The 14753-nt window shown below is 42.2% G+C and overlaps 1 protein-coding gene across 3 annotated transcripts in view; it reads left to right on the top strand.

Moving 5' to 3' along the window:
* BMP2K (BMP2 inducible kinase) overlaps positions 1 to 14753 on the top strand; it is a 135957-nt gene that overhangs the window by 51160 nt on the left and 70044 nt on the right. For all 3 annotated transcript variants that reach the window (XM_090036909.1, XM_090036908.1, XM_090036910.1), the window contains exons 6-7: positions 6267 to 6348; positions 10154 to 10286. In XM_090036909.1, coding sequence (XP_089893035.1) covers positions 6267 to 6348; positions 10154 to 10286 — 215 coding nt within the window. The remainder of the gene's footprint in view (positions 1 to 6266; positions 6349 to 10153; positions 10287 to 14753) is intronic.

Consider the following 14753-nt stretch of genomic DNA (forward strand, 5'->3'; position numbering starts at 1 on the left):
AAACACTTCCGGTCCGTTTCTGAGTCTGCCATGGAGCATGAGGGGGACCCCCTCCCTGCTCCCCTGGCTCAGCAACTGGTACCTCCTGGGTCTGGCGGGGGGGGACATCCAGGGTCCCCCCACAGCTGATTGCTGAGCCAGGGAGGGTGCAAGGGAATTCTCCGCATGCTTGGTGGCAGACCCGGAAGTGAACTAGAAGTACTTCTGGGTCCACCGAGCACATGCAGGGAGGGCGCCCCCCCCCCGTGCCCCTGTGGGATGTTCTATCTGCCCTGCTATCTTAGCATTCATGAGCTGCACCTGGTACCTCGAGGTATGTAGAAAAAACATATAAAGTTGTGTCTATGGCTGAATTGCTGATTCACTGAATCAGAATCGAATCTTCAGATCTGGATTCAGTTTAATCAAATTGGGACAGTGATCTGAATCAGTAAATCGAATCGCTGTCTCCTGAATCGGAATCCGAATCAAATATGGCCTGCTTCGCACACCCCTATAGGAAATATAAACAGGCAAAAATTCTTGTGGGTGATGTATTTTTTTTTTATTGGGCCAGCTTGTGGTTAGGATAGATTGAGAGACATAGTTAGCCTGGTGATTGTACAAGCTTTTGTCAGCTGGAATTCACTTCAGCCTAACTTCTATCCCAAGGAAAATCCTGGAAAAATTCATCAAGGAGTCTATATGTGACAGGCTTGCAGAAGGTAGGATTCTGAGTGACAGCCAGCATGCCTTCGTCACGGGCAGGTCCTGTCTTACCAACCTCATCTCCTTTTATGATCAGGTAACTTACCACCTGGATAAGGGAGAGGAGGTTGATATTGCATACCTTGACTTCCAAAAAGCCTTTGAAGTAGTATCCCATGATATTCTCATGAGAAAATTAGAGGACTGTGGGCTTAACTGTGAGACGGGTGGGTAGGGAGCTGGTGGCCAGGTAGGACCCAGAGTTCTAATGAACGGATCAATGTCGTCTTGGCGAGAAGTGGCCAGTGGTGTCCCTCAGGGGTTGGTGCTTGGTCCAGTGCTTTTCAACATGTTTATCAATGATTTGGATGTTGGGGTAAAGAGCTCACTGGTTAAGTTTGCAGATGAAACCAAGTTATGGGAAAGCGTGGTCATGCTTGAAGATAGGCTGTAAATGCAGGCGGACCTGGGTAGCATGTTGGGCGGATTGGAATCCGAAAAGTTCAGTGTTGAAAAATGTAAAATGCTTCACCTGGGGATAAAACCCCCCCAACATACTTACAGGCTTGGCAACGCCAAACTGACCAGAACCGTGAATGGAAGGGACCTGGGGGTAATAGTAGACCACAATATGAATAGGAGCTGGCAGTGCGACACTGTAGCCAACAGGGCAAATAATACCCTGGCATGCATCAATTGATGCATCTTCAGCAAAACTAGGGAAGTGATTCTTCCACTCTACTCAGCACTGGTGAGACTGCAGTTGGAGTACTGCATCCAGTACTGGGCACTGTACTTCAACAAGGACGCAGTAAAGCTTGAGAGAGTCCAGAGAAGAGCCACCTGTATGATCAGAGATTTGCATGGCAAGCCATATGAGGAAAAGGCTAACAGACCTGGGACTCTTCAGCCTGAAGGCTGAGAGGGGACTTTGATAGCTGCTTACTGCAACATCAGGGATGTACATCAAGGGCTCAGTGAACAACTCTTCACCAGCGCCCTTGGGGAAAACCAGGAGTAATGGCCATAAACTCCTGGAAGACCATTTCAGACTCAACATTAGGAAAAATTTCTTCACAGGCAGGGTGTCCAGACTTTGAAATAGGCTCCCTCCAGAGGTGGTGCAATTGCCTACCCTGGAAATCTGCTGCTGTCACCTGACTCCCAGTTGTCTGTCTTGTCTGGTGCGGGGGGGCTGGATCTCATGATCCCCCGAGGTCCCGTCCAGCCTCAGAATCTATGAATCAGATGCTGTGAGTCTGCAGATGATTTCTTGTTCCACAATTTCCCATTCAGGTTGGTGTTTAAAGGTTTGCTGGCTGAGAATCAGTCACTCTCAGGTCAGCGATGTAGTGTCCAGAAAGGGTAAATTGTCCTTCTACAGCTCATGTCAGAGTGATGTTCCTTAATTCTTTTCTGTAGGGATCTCCTTATCTGTTCAGTGTAGATGGCAGTGGGACACTTACAGGTGATGGTGTATGTGATATTGGTAGAACTGCAAGTGAATGAACTTCAGATGTAATTATGGCCTGGTTTAAATTGTGGGCCCAGCTTGCTAACATTGTGGTCTGATCATGGCAGGAGCTAGCATTTTCATGCCCAGATCATGACGACACCTCCCCTCCCCCCCAATGCTCCCTGATTTGGCTGAGAGGGCAAACTTAGGGCCAGGTTTCATTTTAACAGCAGAGGCCTAACTCCTAAGATCAAATCACTGCTGAAAAACCCCTGTTCCTGCCCCCACCCCAGTACACTGGAAGAGGCAGGAAGTGGAGGTTGTTTCTGACAGGCAGGGAGGAAATTCCCTTTTCAGAAATGCCATTCTGCACTGTTGGGCTCCTGGCTAATTGACAGCAAGTCTGACATTGAGCTCAGTGTCAGCCAGTCTGCAGTGATGATGATGAACTCAAGGCTGAGTGTATTCTCTTCCCCCCCCCCCCCAACCCCCTGTCTTCCTGCCCAGAGGAGCAAACAACCCATCCCCAAGCTCTCTCCTCCGCCTGTCCCTTTTCCAACCCCTTCCCCACCTCCCCTGGGATGCTAGGCTTTTGCTGCTGACTGGGGAATGCTTTCTGCAGTCTGCAGCAGCCAACGTGTTGCAAAGAAATGCCACAATATGGCTGCTTGCGGGGGAACGGCCATATTGTGGCATTTCATTGCAAATCACATTTTTTTTGGTGAAAATCACTTCACGAAAAATACAAAATTATGATTTAAACCAGGCCCTAGTTTATAATTCATGTTGTTTGGTCCAGTGATGATGATGGAGCACAGAAGAGAAGGCTTCTGGGCCCTTAGCAATACCTGATGTTTTGGTGAGACTAGGAGTTAGGTAAGCTATTGCTTGAGAGACACTGTTTGAATTTGGGGCATTCTACCTATAAGCAAAGACAGGTTTGTGCCCCATGACTGCTTTAAGACAGTCATCCTTTTCCAGGAATGGTTGGAGGTTATTAATGGTGTATCTCAGATGTTTAAGCCAGGTGCTGTATGTGACAATTACAGGGACTCTGCCCTTGTCTCAGGGTTGGTATTATAGGAGGTTAGAGCGAGGTTTGAGTACGGCTTTGTTGATTTTAAGTGCCTACAGTTTTAGGGTTGTATTGCAGTTGTAATCTCTGCCCCAGATCCTTAAGGTGTGCATCTTGGTCAGTGGGACCAGAGCAGATCTAGTTGTAATGTGGAGCTTGGCAATAAATAATGGATCTAGTGGTGTGCTTAGGCTGAAAGCTGGCATCCTGATGGTAGCTGTAGCAGTTGGTTGGTTTCTAATACAATGTGGTGGTTATGTCTAAGCCTATACCAAAAATATTACCCACAAGCATTCTTTCCTCTCAGAAGTATGTAGGTATTATCAGTTTCTTGCAACTATTTCTTAAGGTACACTGCTGATGTTATCTGAAGATATTTTAAGTTGTATGAGCACACTTACTGTTCTGTGGAAATGAGACATGGTGGAATCCCTGCTGCTTACATGGCAAGAATCAGTTAAAAGATGCAACTCCAGTGTCTGAATTTACTTTTTAGTGCAATACTTGAAATCATAGAAAATTAGGGCTGGAAGGGACCTCAGGAGGTCATCTAGTCCAACCCCCTGCTTAAAATGAAAGCAGGACCACCCCCAAATACATCATCCCAGCAAAGGATTTGCCTAGCTTCTGCTTAAAAACCTTGAGACCATTGCTCCTTGTTTTGTCGTCTGCCACCACTGAGAACAGTCTAGTTTAGGGGTGGGGATAGTTTGGCCTGCAGGCTGGATTGGGCTCTTGGCAGACTCCATTTCCCAGGAGCCCTTGCAGCCACCGGTGGCAGCTCTTGGCTGCTGCCACTAGATCCAGCCCTGCTGCCCAGGCACCCTAGTCAGTCTGTCCTGCCAGGGGTAGGACCTACGTGGGCAGGTGTATGGTTGGTTGAATTTTGAATTACGTTAATAGAAGCACTGTATGTGCAACTTGGGATGTGATGATACCCTCTGCTTAGTGCTGGCTAGGCCTCAACTGGAGTATTGTTATGATTTGGGCACTATATTTTAAGATATAGAAAAACTAGAGAGGACCCTGAGATGAGCAAGCAACAAAGTTGATAAAGAAGTTGGAATGCAAGCCACATGAAGAAAAGTGAAAGGAACTAGGTATGTTTAATGTGAAGGAAGGAGATGCAACATGGATAGCCTCCTCAAGCTGCAGGGGGTGCAGCAGCAACTAGAAGTCACCAATGTCCCTGTGTGTGGCAGCTGGCCCAGCTGGCCACTTCATTATGTCTCTGATGAAAGTTTTCAGAACTGCCATAAAAAATACGGTGAAACAGGGCACAAGGCAGTACATTTCAAATACAACCAAGCAGATTCAGATCAAATCCCAGGAAAAAACTTCTTACTGATGTGGCGAAATGCCGGGCTAGCGGCTCCGGCACCGCTTAGGGGAGCTGCGGGCTTTGCGGAGTTGTGTGAGCGCGCGGCTTGTGGGGCGGAATTGAGGTAGCTTTTAGCTGCCCTTGAGGTTCGCCGAGTTGGCACAAGTAGATGACTTAGAGTAAGTAGTTAGTGTCTCTTAATCTATAGGGTGTCCGTTGGTTCACAAGGTTCCAGAGCCAGCCCTTGCGTTCCAACAGTGGAGCTAGTCCAAAGCTAGGTGCGGCTGCCGGCTCCTTAAGTTCCAGAACTAGTCAACGGCTCACGAATGGGAAATACAATGCAATACTGTAACACGGTGGATCGTTGTCAGTCGTTGGATTTCCGAGGCCTTTGTCTTCGCTGGGGTACGCCCAGGCAGGGAGGCTGAGAACCGGTCTGTGGGGTGATCAGGCCCACAGAGTTTTCCAGTTGTCGTCTCTGCTGCTTCCTGCTTTTTTGCTTCTTTTATAGATGTTTGTTGGACTGCCTCTATGTCACTAACTATAATATACAGAGATAGGATAATTTTCTTTTACATAATAATTGCTAGGCAGATTTTCTACATAAGTTTCATTTCTGCAGAATGACACTTTTAGATAAGAAATGAAATTTACAGAATGCGCATGTGTAGCTTAATGCTAGTGGAGAAGAGTACAAAGTGTTCATTTTGATTAACAGTCAAGACTTCAAGGTTACATAAATGTGAGAGTGCCGCGTGGCAGTTATACAGAAAAGGGAAAATAATATAAAATATATGCTAAATAATATAAAATAGCTGCAACTGAAAGAAGAAACTGACAATGGGACAAACAGATTAGAAAAATTATGGAAACTTTTTCACTGGAATGTTTCAAGGAGAGACTACTTAAGCAATTTTTTTAGACGGGTGGATGGGATTAGGGACAGCATAGTACTAAACTCCAAAAATGAGCAATGGAAAATCCCCCGATTGAGTGTAAAATTAGCTTAGTTAAGCTGCTTTTAAAATTAAACTTGTTTTTGTTTTAGTTTAAATGGTATACAGGCAACCTTGCTTAATGCTGTTTCACTTAGCGCTATTTTGCTATAATGCTCATTTTAAATTGATAACTGATTTCACTTAGCACTCGGCGAGTTTCGTTACAACACTTGCAGTTGCCATCTTGGGTCATTAAAAATGCTTGCAGTCATCATCTTGTGTCATCAATACTGCTGGTTTCACTTAATGCTCATTTTGCTTAACACTTGTTTTTTCAGGAATCAATTAAGAGTGCTAAGCGGGGGTTGCCTGTATTAAAATAAGAATCTCTGCTTCCTGTTTTAAATTCTACTTGTTTGTTTGTTAATTTTTGCTTTATAAAAATTTCAGTGTGACAGCGTAGATTACAAATAAGAGGAAAAGGCAAAAGAAGTATTCTTAGTAAGAAGTAAATTTTAGTAGGTAACAATTTTTTTAAGCAAATTTTAGGGCCATCATGTCTGGCCATAATGTCCCACTATATTGTCAGTCATCCATCCACATACAACAGTGAGGGGAATGTAGCAAATTACTCTTGGTGGAAGAAACTTGTAACTGTTTTCTTTGCTTATGTAAAATTAGTATGCAGTGGCTTTTATGAATGGTGGGTGATTTTTTAAAAGATGCATGCAGTTCTGATGTAAATTTTGCATTTCATCTTCTTGTCATTTTACTTTTACTTATTGCTAGGTATACAACCCTGTCATACAGAGCTCCTGAAATGATCAATCTTTATGGAGGAAAACCAATTACTACCAAGGCAGATATCTGGGTAAGTAAATAATGTGTTGTACAATTCTTACAGAGTTGTTTTGCTTTATTAATGGAGAAAATTGCTAAAGGCAAAGTTAACAACTCAGAAAATTAGCCTTTACAGTAAGGGGGATGGGTAACTCTTGCAGTAGAAGTATAATGTATATGGGGAATCAATATAGGGAATAATTTAGTATTTTCCTCCAAATAAAATAATTGGGATATGTGACAAGTACTGTGGATTAAAGGAGGTGAGTTTTTGGCTAGTTCTTCCTTTTGCTCTAGCTTCTCTTCCAGAGTTAACTGGTTTTCAGTAGAAAATGTGTCCACACCAGAATTGGGCAAGGGCAGCCTAATGGGTTAAGAGCTTCTCAGCATTATACTCCGTTCACTGAATAATATTCAGTTACCACAAAGGATGGTTATTTAGTGTTCTTGGAAAATTGTGTTTAAAATGAAAATACTATATTTACTGCATACATAAAATAATCCAAACACTAACTTGAGTATTTGCCAGCTAGATGTTTTTGTCCAAGGAGAAAAGGAAGAGAAAAATTAAGGTACTTTTACTACAAGAATACTAATTTGCAAGAAATGACTGGTATGGTTGGCTTAATAAACTTTTAATTACTGCAACATTAAGAAAATGAATCAGTGGTAAAAATGGTTGCTGTATCATAAGGTTGAGCAATTTGCTTGTCCTTGCATGTAATAACTGACAATTCAGAAGTCTTCCAAATGAATGCAGTGGAGAAACTCGTATGGGACATACCTAATTTGAGTAGACTAGTGAGTTCAAAGATTCTGTGATGGAATCCATACTAGTTCCACATACATAATACCCCTCAATACTTAATATAACTACTTATCTGAATTCAGTAGTAGACTTTTAAAATTCAGAAATCAAGATATTAGTTTCCTCTCTCTTAGTTGATAACTTTTGTTGCCTCATACTATGTAGTAGATGCACATTTTGCTGTATCTAGAAATGCTTTATGCAGTAAAATCTGGTTAATTTGTTAGTCTAAGGCAGGGGTGGGCAAAATGGCCCACCAAGTGATTTGTATCTGGCTTGCCAGCAGGTGACCACAAAATCTTGGGTTTCGGCCCATAGGGAGCTAGTGCCTCTGGCTGCTGGGCCATGCATCCTAGCCTTGTCTGTGGCTTACACCAGCTCCAGCCCTGCACACAGGAAGCAGCATACGGCTGGCGGTTCCAGGTAGGGATCTGGACATCCGCCCAGGTCTATAGCTCATGCTGCTGCATCAGCTCAGTCACTTTGGTCCCCACTGGGAACTTGCTAGCAGTGTCCACAGCTGATGCTGGTACTTTGCCTGGTGTTGTTTCTGGTGCACAAACTGGAGTAAGCTGCGGACAGTGTTGAGATGCTGTGGATCACCCTGTGCTGTAGGTGCAGGGAGGGTTTGGGGGAGGGGGGAGAGAGAGATCAGGGCAGTGGCAGGGAGGGTTTGAATGGGCAGGGAGTGGGGAGAGAGGGAGAGATTGTCTGTAGCTGTAGCTGTGGGGAGGGGAGAGAAATCTGAGCTAGGGCTCTGTTCAAAGCTTAGATATTCAGGCACCTCCTTTGGGAAACCCTGAACAGGCATATAGTGCTGCCAGTCGCCTCTTAAGCAGACAGTATTTGAGTTGTTGACAGTTATATACCCTCATCTCTGCCTGCTGTCTCAATATCGTTTCAACCTTGTGGCACTTACTGAGATTTTCTCAGAAATTGTACTTGCAAATGCAGTTCTTAGCATTTGAGCTTTTCAGACTTAATGCTGCACACAGGTTTCTCACAGTTCTTGCATTTGACATTCCTTAGTATGCTGATTACTTCCTAAATCAGCATAGAGGTAGTGCTTAGCATTAGACCAGATCACTCTGTATTTGATTGTTAGTTAGTTAAACTACAGTATGTATATTCAGCATTGTGCAGAGCGTGCAAGACAAAAAAAGAGCATGAATTACACATGCAAAGAATTCTCTAGCTAAAGGTAAGTGTCAATACGCATGTATTAGGTTGAAATCGTGGTACAGTAGGGTGCTTGCAAATGTTGAAAAAAACTGGCACTTTGCATTAAACTTGGTTCATAACTCTGAAAGATGATAACACTGATGTTCTGTTTTGTTCAACTGAACAAAGCATGCAAGTCCCTTTAAGTCACTGGGATATAAGCAAATGCTTAAGTGTTTATTATTAAATGTTTTTTTCAGAATATGTAGGTGCTTATATCAATATCTGTTTGCTGAACCAGGGGTATAGGTGGTAACATTTAATATCATCCTTTTTCCCCCTTGGGAAGGAATACAGTTTATAGTCTTATTTTTTGTGGAAATAAACATTTAATAAGTTGCATAAAAATAATGGATTTGCTCCATATAACATACAGCTGCCCTTAATACCTCCTGCTGCCAGCTGCTTGTGCACCAGGCTGCAGCTCTACCCTGAAGGGGAGGTGAGGTGGAGGGCAGCATGGGCAGCCTTAACGGAACAACAGTGGCAATGGCCAGGCCATGATGGTGGAATGGAGCCGCAGTGCAGCGTGTGAGTGGCTGGTGGTAAGAGGAGTTGAGAGCAGCACTGTGTTACTCCATGGCAGTGCGACTGGTAAAGAGATTCTGGTGGTGGTGGGAGCAGGGGCAATGAGTCTTGCCGTCCTGCTGTACCCTCTTGTGCTAACTTCTGCCTGCTGGTCTACAAAGGCAGTTCCTGCCCAGTGCTGGTCTGCCCAGGCTGCAGCCCCATGCTCTGCTGTGGTTGCACATATCGGGGGGAGGGAGGGGGGCCACATGCCTCCACCATTCCCCACTGTTGTCCTGATCCCTTCCTGGGAGTGTGTATAGTGGGAAAGAGCTGGCCCCTCTGCCACCTCCCTAGATGAGCAGCCTGTGGCCCTGACCCAATCTCCAATTGGGCCCTGCAGCCATACATTTCCGTCCAGGCCCTGCACATCTCCCTGGCTGAGCAGTACCCCCAGCTGCCAACCCTGTCCTGTTCCTTTCATCACTGTGGGGGTTCAATGCAATCTGTCACCACCCCACCCCCCACATTGCTATGTCTCCCACACCATAGACTTCACTGCAGGCAGCTGGAGGATCTGCTCTCCATATTGCTGGCCATGTGCATGTATGCACACATGCATGTGGTGCCCCCTGCATCCAGTTGGGCTCCTCCCACTCCCCCCAGCCCCAAGCAGCCCCTTGCAGGCTGGAACTCTGCCAGCCTGCATGGGGACATTGATGGTTTCCTGCATTTTTCTCCTTTAAAGGAGAAAATGCACATTTTTCTGTGGCAAGTGGAAAACCCAGATCCCTGGTAATGGCTTAATTTTCCATGAATCAACACTTCTCAGTAGTTAGCCCTTGTCTGCTTCATGATGGATATTTTATATACTATATTGTGAGACAGTAAAGAATGGGGGGGGTGTATTTTTTTTTGTGTTGAACACCTCTTGAAGCTGATTAATCATCAGAAGCAAATACCGTTATTTTTGGGGTTTTTTAGTATGCATGAGCCTTTGAAAATAACTGTTTTAAACTTTATGTACAAGTCAGTAGGACTCAGGGGACTGTGTACTGATTTAGACTATAGTAGTGAGTTATGTCAGTGACTCGCTGTCTGCATTTCACTGCATATCAACTTGTCACTTTCATTTCCAAATTATGTTAACAGAATGTTGATAAGTTAACTCCTACAATGCTATAGCATTATCTCACCTTAGGTAGTGATCACCATTAAAGAAGATATATTTTGAATGTCTTCCCTTTTACGGTAAGCAAACTGTCCTTTGGCAATAGCTGTGTTTTTGTTTGTTTTACAGGCACTTGGCTGCTTGCTGTATAAACTTTGTTTCTTCACACTTCCTTTTGGAGAGAGTCAGGTTGCTATTTGTGATGGAAGTTTTACCATTCCAGACAATTCTCGGTATACCCATCATCTCCATTGTTTGATAAGTAAGTAGTTGGAGCAGCATTTAAAAAAATTTATGTTGCAATTATTACTCATTTTAATGCAATGTTTTCCTTGGGACTTTTCTTATGTGGTGGGTAACCTCATTAAATAGCATCCTTTAAATCAGTAACTTGAAAAACTTGATTAAATGTAATTATATCCTCTGCTAGCATGTTCTTTTGACCTTTGTAAATTCAGAATTTTTTTTTGCCTTCACTGTTTGATAAACTGTGGTAATCTGGGATCCTTCATAAAAGGAGGAGGGATACATGCATAGTAAAAAAAATCTTATGCAGGAAATTTTGTCTGAGAAGTTCTATTTTCTCTGATTTGTAGTTAAAGAATAATTAGTTCCATTATATTATTAGGAAATTTGAAAATTTCTCTATAGAAAATTCACTTTGGCAAGTTGTTGTATTTAACTGAAATTTGTGTTATTTACTAAGCAGACCAGTATGTTTACTGATCTCAAATAAAACATCAATTGCTCCTTTGAAATAAGAATTGTATCTCTGAGTGCTTTTCTTTTACTTCCTTTTTGGGGCCTTCTTTTGTAGAACCACTCACTTGTGTCTATTGAAGACATGAAACAATAAATGTTCTATAAAACATTCAGTTCATTACATTTCTAAAGTTTCCAACTTTTTTTTTTTTTTAAAAGATTTGGAGTACAACAGTTAACAATTTTGATCATTTGTCAGCATGGAGGAGGAAAGGGATCTGGGGGTCATCATTGACTCCAGGATGAACATGGGCCGGCAGTGTGGAGAGGCAGTAAGGAAGGCCAACCGCACCTTGGCATGCATCCACAGATGCATCTCAAGCAGGTCCAAGGAGGTGATCCTCCCCCTCTATTCAGCACTGGTCAGGCCGCAACTGGAGTATTGCATCCAGTTCTGGGTGCCACACTTCAAGAGGGATGTGGACAGCATGGAGAGGGTCCAGAGGAGGGCCACTCGTATGATCAGGGGACAACAGGGCAGGCCCTATGAGGACAGGCTGCGGGACCTGAACCTGTTCAGCCTCCAAAAGAGAAGGCTGAGGGGGGATCTTGTGGCCTGTTATAAACTAGTCAGGGGGGATCAGTAGGCATTGGGGAAGTCACTGTTTCCCCGAGCACCGCCAGGAGTGACCAGGAATAACAGTCACAAGCTGGCAGAGGGTAGGTTTAGGTTAGATATCAGGAGGCGCTACTTGACAGTCAGGGCGGCTAGGGTCTGGAACCAGCTTCCAAGAGAAGCGGTGCTGGCCCCTACCCTGGGGGTCTTTAAGAGGAGGTTAGATGAACACCTTGCTGGGGTCATTTGACCCCAGTATTCTTTCCTGCCATGGCAGGGGGTCGGACTAGATGATCTGCTCAGGTCCCTTCCGACCCTAGAAACTATGAAACTATGAAATCTGTTTTGAGATGATACCCTTTTGTAAGAAATGGACAGGTTGCACTTGAGTTGTGTTTTCAAGCTCTGTAAGTAACTGTTTGCAAAGATATTTCTGCAGGAAGGAATGAGAGAGGAAAAAATGTACAGAAAACACTGGCAACATTAAGAGGTTGCTGATAGCTGTATGTATGTATGTAGAACACAGTTTTCCCCAGCACATACTTCCTGTAGTTCTACATAGCACTATTACTTTGCCTTAAAATAATTCTTATAAAGTTTATTTATTGTTTTAAAGAATGATTATAATTGCTTGTTAAATATTTGAAACAAGTCCACAAAATTTTGTCGTGTCGTGTGTCTCCCCCCCCCCCCCCCCCCGAATTAAAATCGGGCTGCATTAATTGTAGATTAAGGACCTTGCCACATGTGTAAATTTAAGATGAATAAAAATCAGCTATAAAGTTGTTGCACATTTCCAAGCACTAACTTTGTAGTGGGCTCTGTTTATAGCTGGATGGACATTTTTATGGTATGATAATTGCATTGAATATGTGGCTGGTCTAAATTTATTGCACAACTATCAGTTATACGCAATATCTGATAGTTGTATATCAGGTATTACATGATTAACAATCAGTTAATTGTGTAATACCTGTAATGAGTGGCAGGGTCCTAAGAAAAATCAGGGGAATATTGCCCACTCTAGACAAGTCACAAATGCCATTCATTTTCACCGAGGAACTTTTTTTGCCTGGAGAAAAACAAACAAAGACAGCTCCAGAATTTTTGTCAGAATTGGTAGGTCCAGAATTCTGGTCATGTTAGCGACCAAGGAGATTTTCACTTGAAGATGAAGTTTAATTTGAAGCAAATGCTCTTTCAAATCCACCCTATTTAATAGTTTTTTCATAGTACGTTTCTTAATTCCTGACAGCCTTACATTTCCAAGTGGTCAGAGTCCCAGAGTCTGTTGATAAAGTTGGGACTGGCATCAGGTATACTCTTAAGTTTTTAGAATGTCTGTGCTTTTAACGTTTTCTTATTGAACCTCATCAACTGCTTAATTATTTTAAATGATTTTGACAGCCCTCTGGCTCCAGTAGCATTAGTTCTGAGGCTAATAGAGGGAGCTGGCATGATGTTTAGCACAGTGCTGTTACAAGTTTGTGCTAGGGCTTTCACAGCCTGGATAAAAAGCTGGGGATGGAACAATCAGGACAGTGGGGACATCTGATTTGGTAGCATTATCTGCTGGGAAGGGATAGCAGCTTCTTGAAGCATTGCCACCTTACATAAGCACTAGTGTATGGGAAGTGGAATCAGATGGTAACCCCTGACCTTTTCCCTGAAGTGATGCCTTTGATTTGAACGCATCAATTTGTTTGCTTTCTTTGGGAACTGAACCTAAAACATTTGTTGTTGTTTTAAATGGAGTTGCCCCTTGCGTCAGCAAGTGCTCCCTGAACAAGTTGCGCAGCGCTGAGCATTTTTGCTGTATAAATATCAGCATATACAAAAGAGCTTTATACTCTCTTTGATCATTTTGATGGAAAATTGAAGCATTGAATAAACAAAACACATAATATGCAAAATTTCACATTGCTAAATATATATGGATAAAACTTAAATAATAATTAGTTTCTTAAGGGCTATACTTTTAAACCTAACTTTTTGGTTTCCAAGCTGCATTCTTTCATAATATGCAGAAGGTAAGCTTATGTGCAGCTATGGAAGCATTTGCTTTCATATTTGTGTGTTTATTTTAATCAAAGAGTGATTTCTTAAAAAAATTTCAAGAACACTTTACATGCATCTGATAATTTAAAATACCTTCTCTGGTCAGCATGGATTAATAAGTCATGATTTTAATTAGCAAACAAGAACCTGCTTGAACTGTTTTTAAATCCTGGTTTACTTCTTTGCTTTCTTGAAGAAAGGTTTACTCCTGCTGGTTGGCAAATTTTCATGATCACTTTCCTAATAACCTATATCTGTGCACATTTTAGTTGTGCAGTTATGTAGCTTAATTATTCAGATTCTTAACATTTAGATTTTAAAGTTAGTAAATGAGGTAGTGTTGTATTAACTAGAAATGATTTCTAGTTTGTGACTTCCCAAGCTGCATTTGGCTAGAAATTGGCTTTTGATTAAATGTACAAACATAATTTTATTGAATTAAATTTGTTGATTACTTTTCTCTTGCCAAGACATGTTATACACATAACTGATCTATTAAAGTGTCTGTCATAGTGATGTGAAATAATTCGATAGGTTGATTAAATCAATTACACTTTGGAATGACTTTCACGTTTAACACTTTTGATAATCAAAGCATGAACAAACTTAAACGTAGCTTAAGTTTAAAATTTACTGTAAAGGAAATAAAACTTCCAAAAAGGGAAATGGATGTTTTTTTTCCCTGAAGAAAATGGTTTAATGCTTGATGGAACGTTGCTCAAACAAAGTAAATAGTAGTCTTCAAGACATGCAGGTCTCTTCTCTGAAAAGTTTTCAATCTAAAATCCATTAGTTCATTTTATTTAACATGATATAGTTAGATGCAGATTGTTAGCCATATAGAATGACATGCATGTGAAATGGGCACTGTTGAAATTGTATACATGAATTTAGAAAAGCATTACTTATTAAAAATACATGCTGTGAAATAGCTTTCAAATCACAAAAGAAAATAATGAGCTGATAGGTTTTTAAATGCACTTGCCATCAGTTTTTTGCTGCTACAAATGCAGTTCTTGGCAACTACTTTTGTGAAGTATCTAACATGAATGTATCTACTTGCCCTGGACATTTTGCTATTTGGCAGTGAAATGAAGTGCCATCAAGTGCAAACAAAGGGCAGTCTTTAGAATAAAGTATCAGGGTTGTGAAGAACATTCTTCACACAAATGGCCATAATAATTACAAAAAGGAACTGGCAGTATTAAATTTAAGAAAAACCTGTGCTGAGAACTTAAACAGAATTTTGTGTAACCTTCTCTGAAACTGGTGCTCTAAATTCTGCTCCTGCATGAACTGTCTGCACACATGTGTGCGCTCACATGGTTCTGTGCGTTAAATAAGGATTAGTAT

Source organism: Crocodylus siamensis, chromosome 2, assembly GCF_052110815.1.
Source record: "Crocodylus siamensis isolate JL-2025a chromosome 2, ASM5211081v1, whole genome shotgun sequence".
Taxonomy (NCBI): Eukaryota; Metazoa; Chordata; order Crocodylia; family Crocodylidae; genus Crocodylus; species Crocodylus siamensis.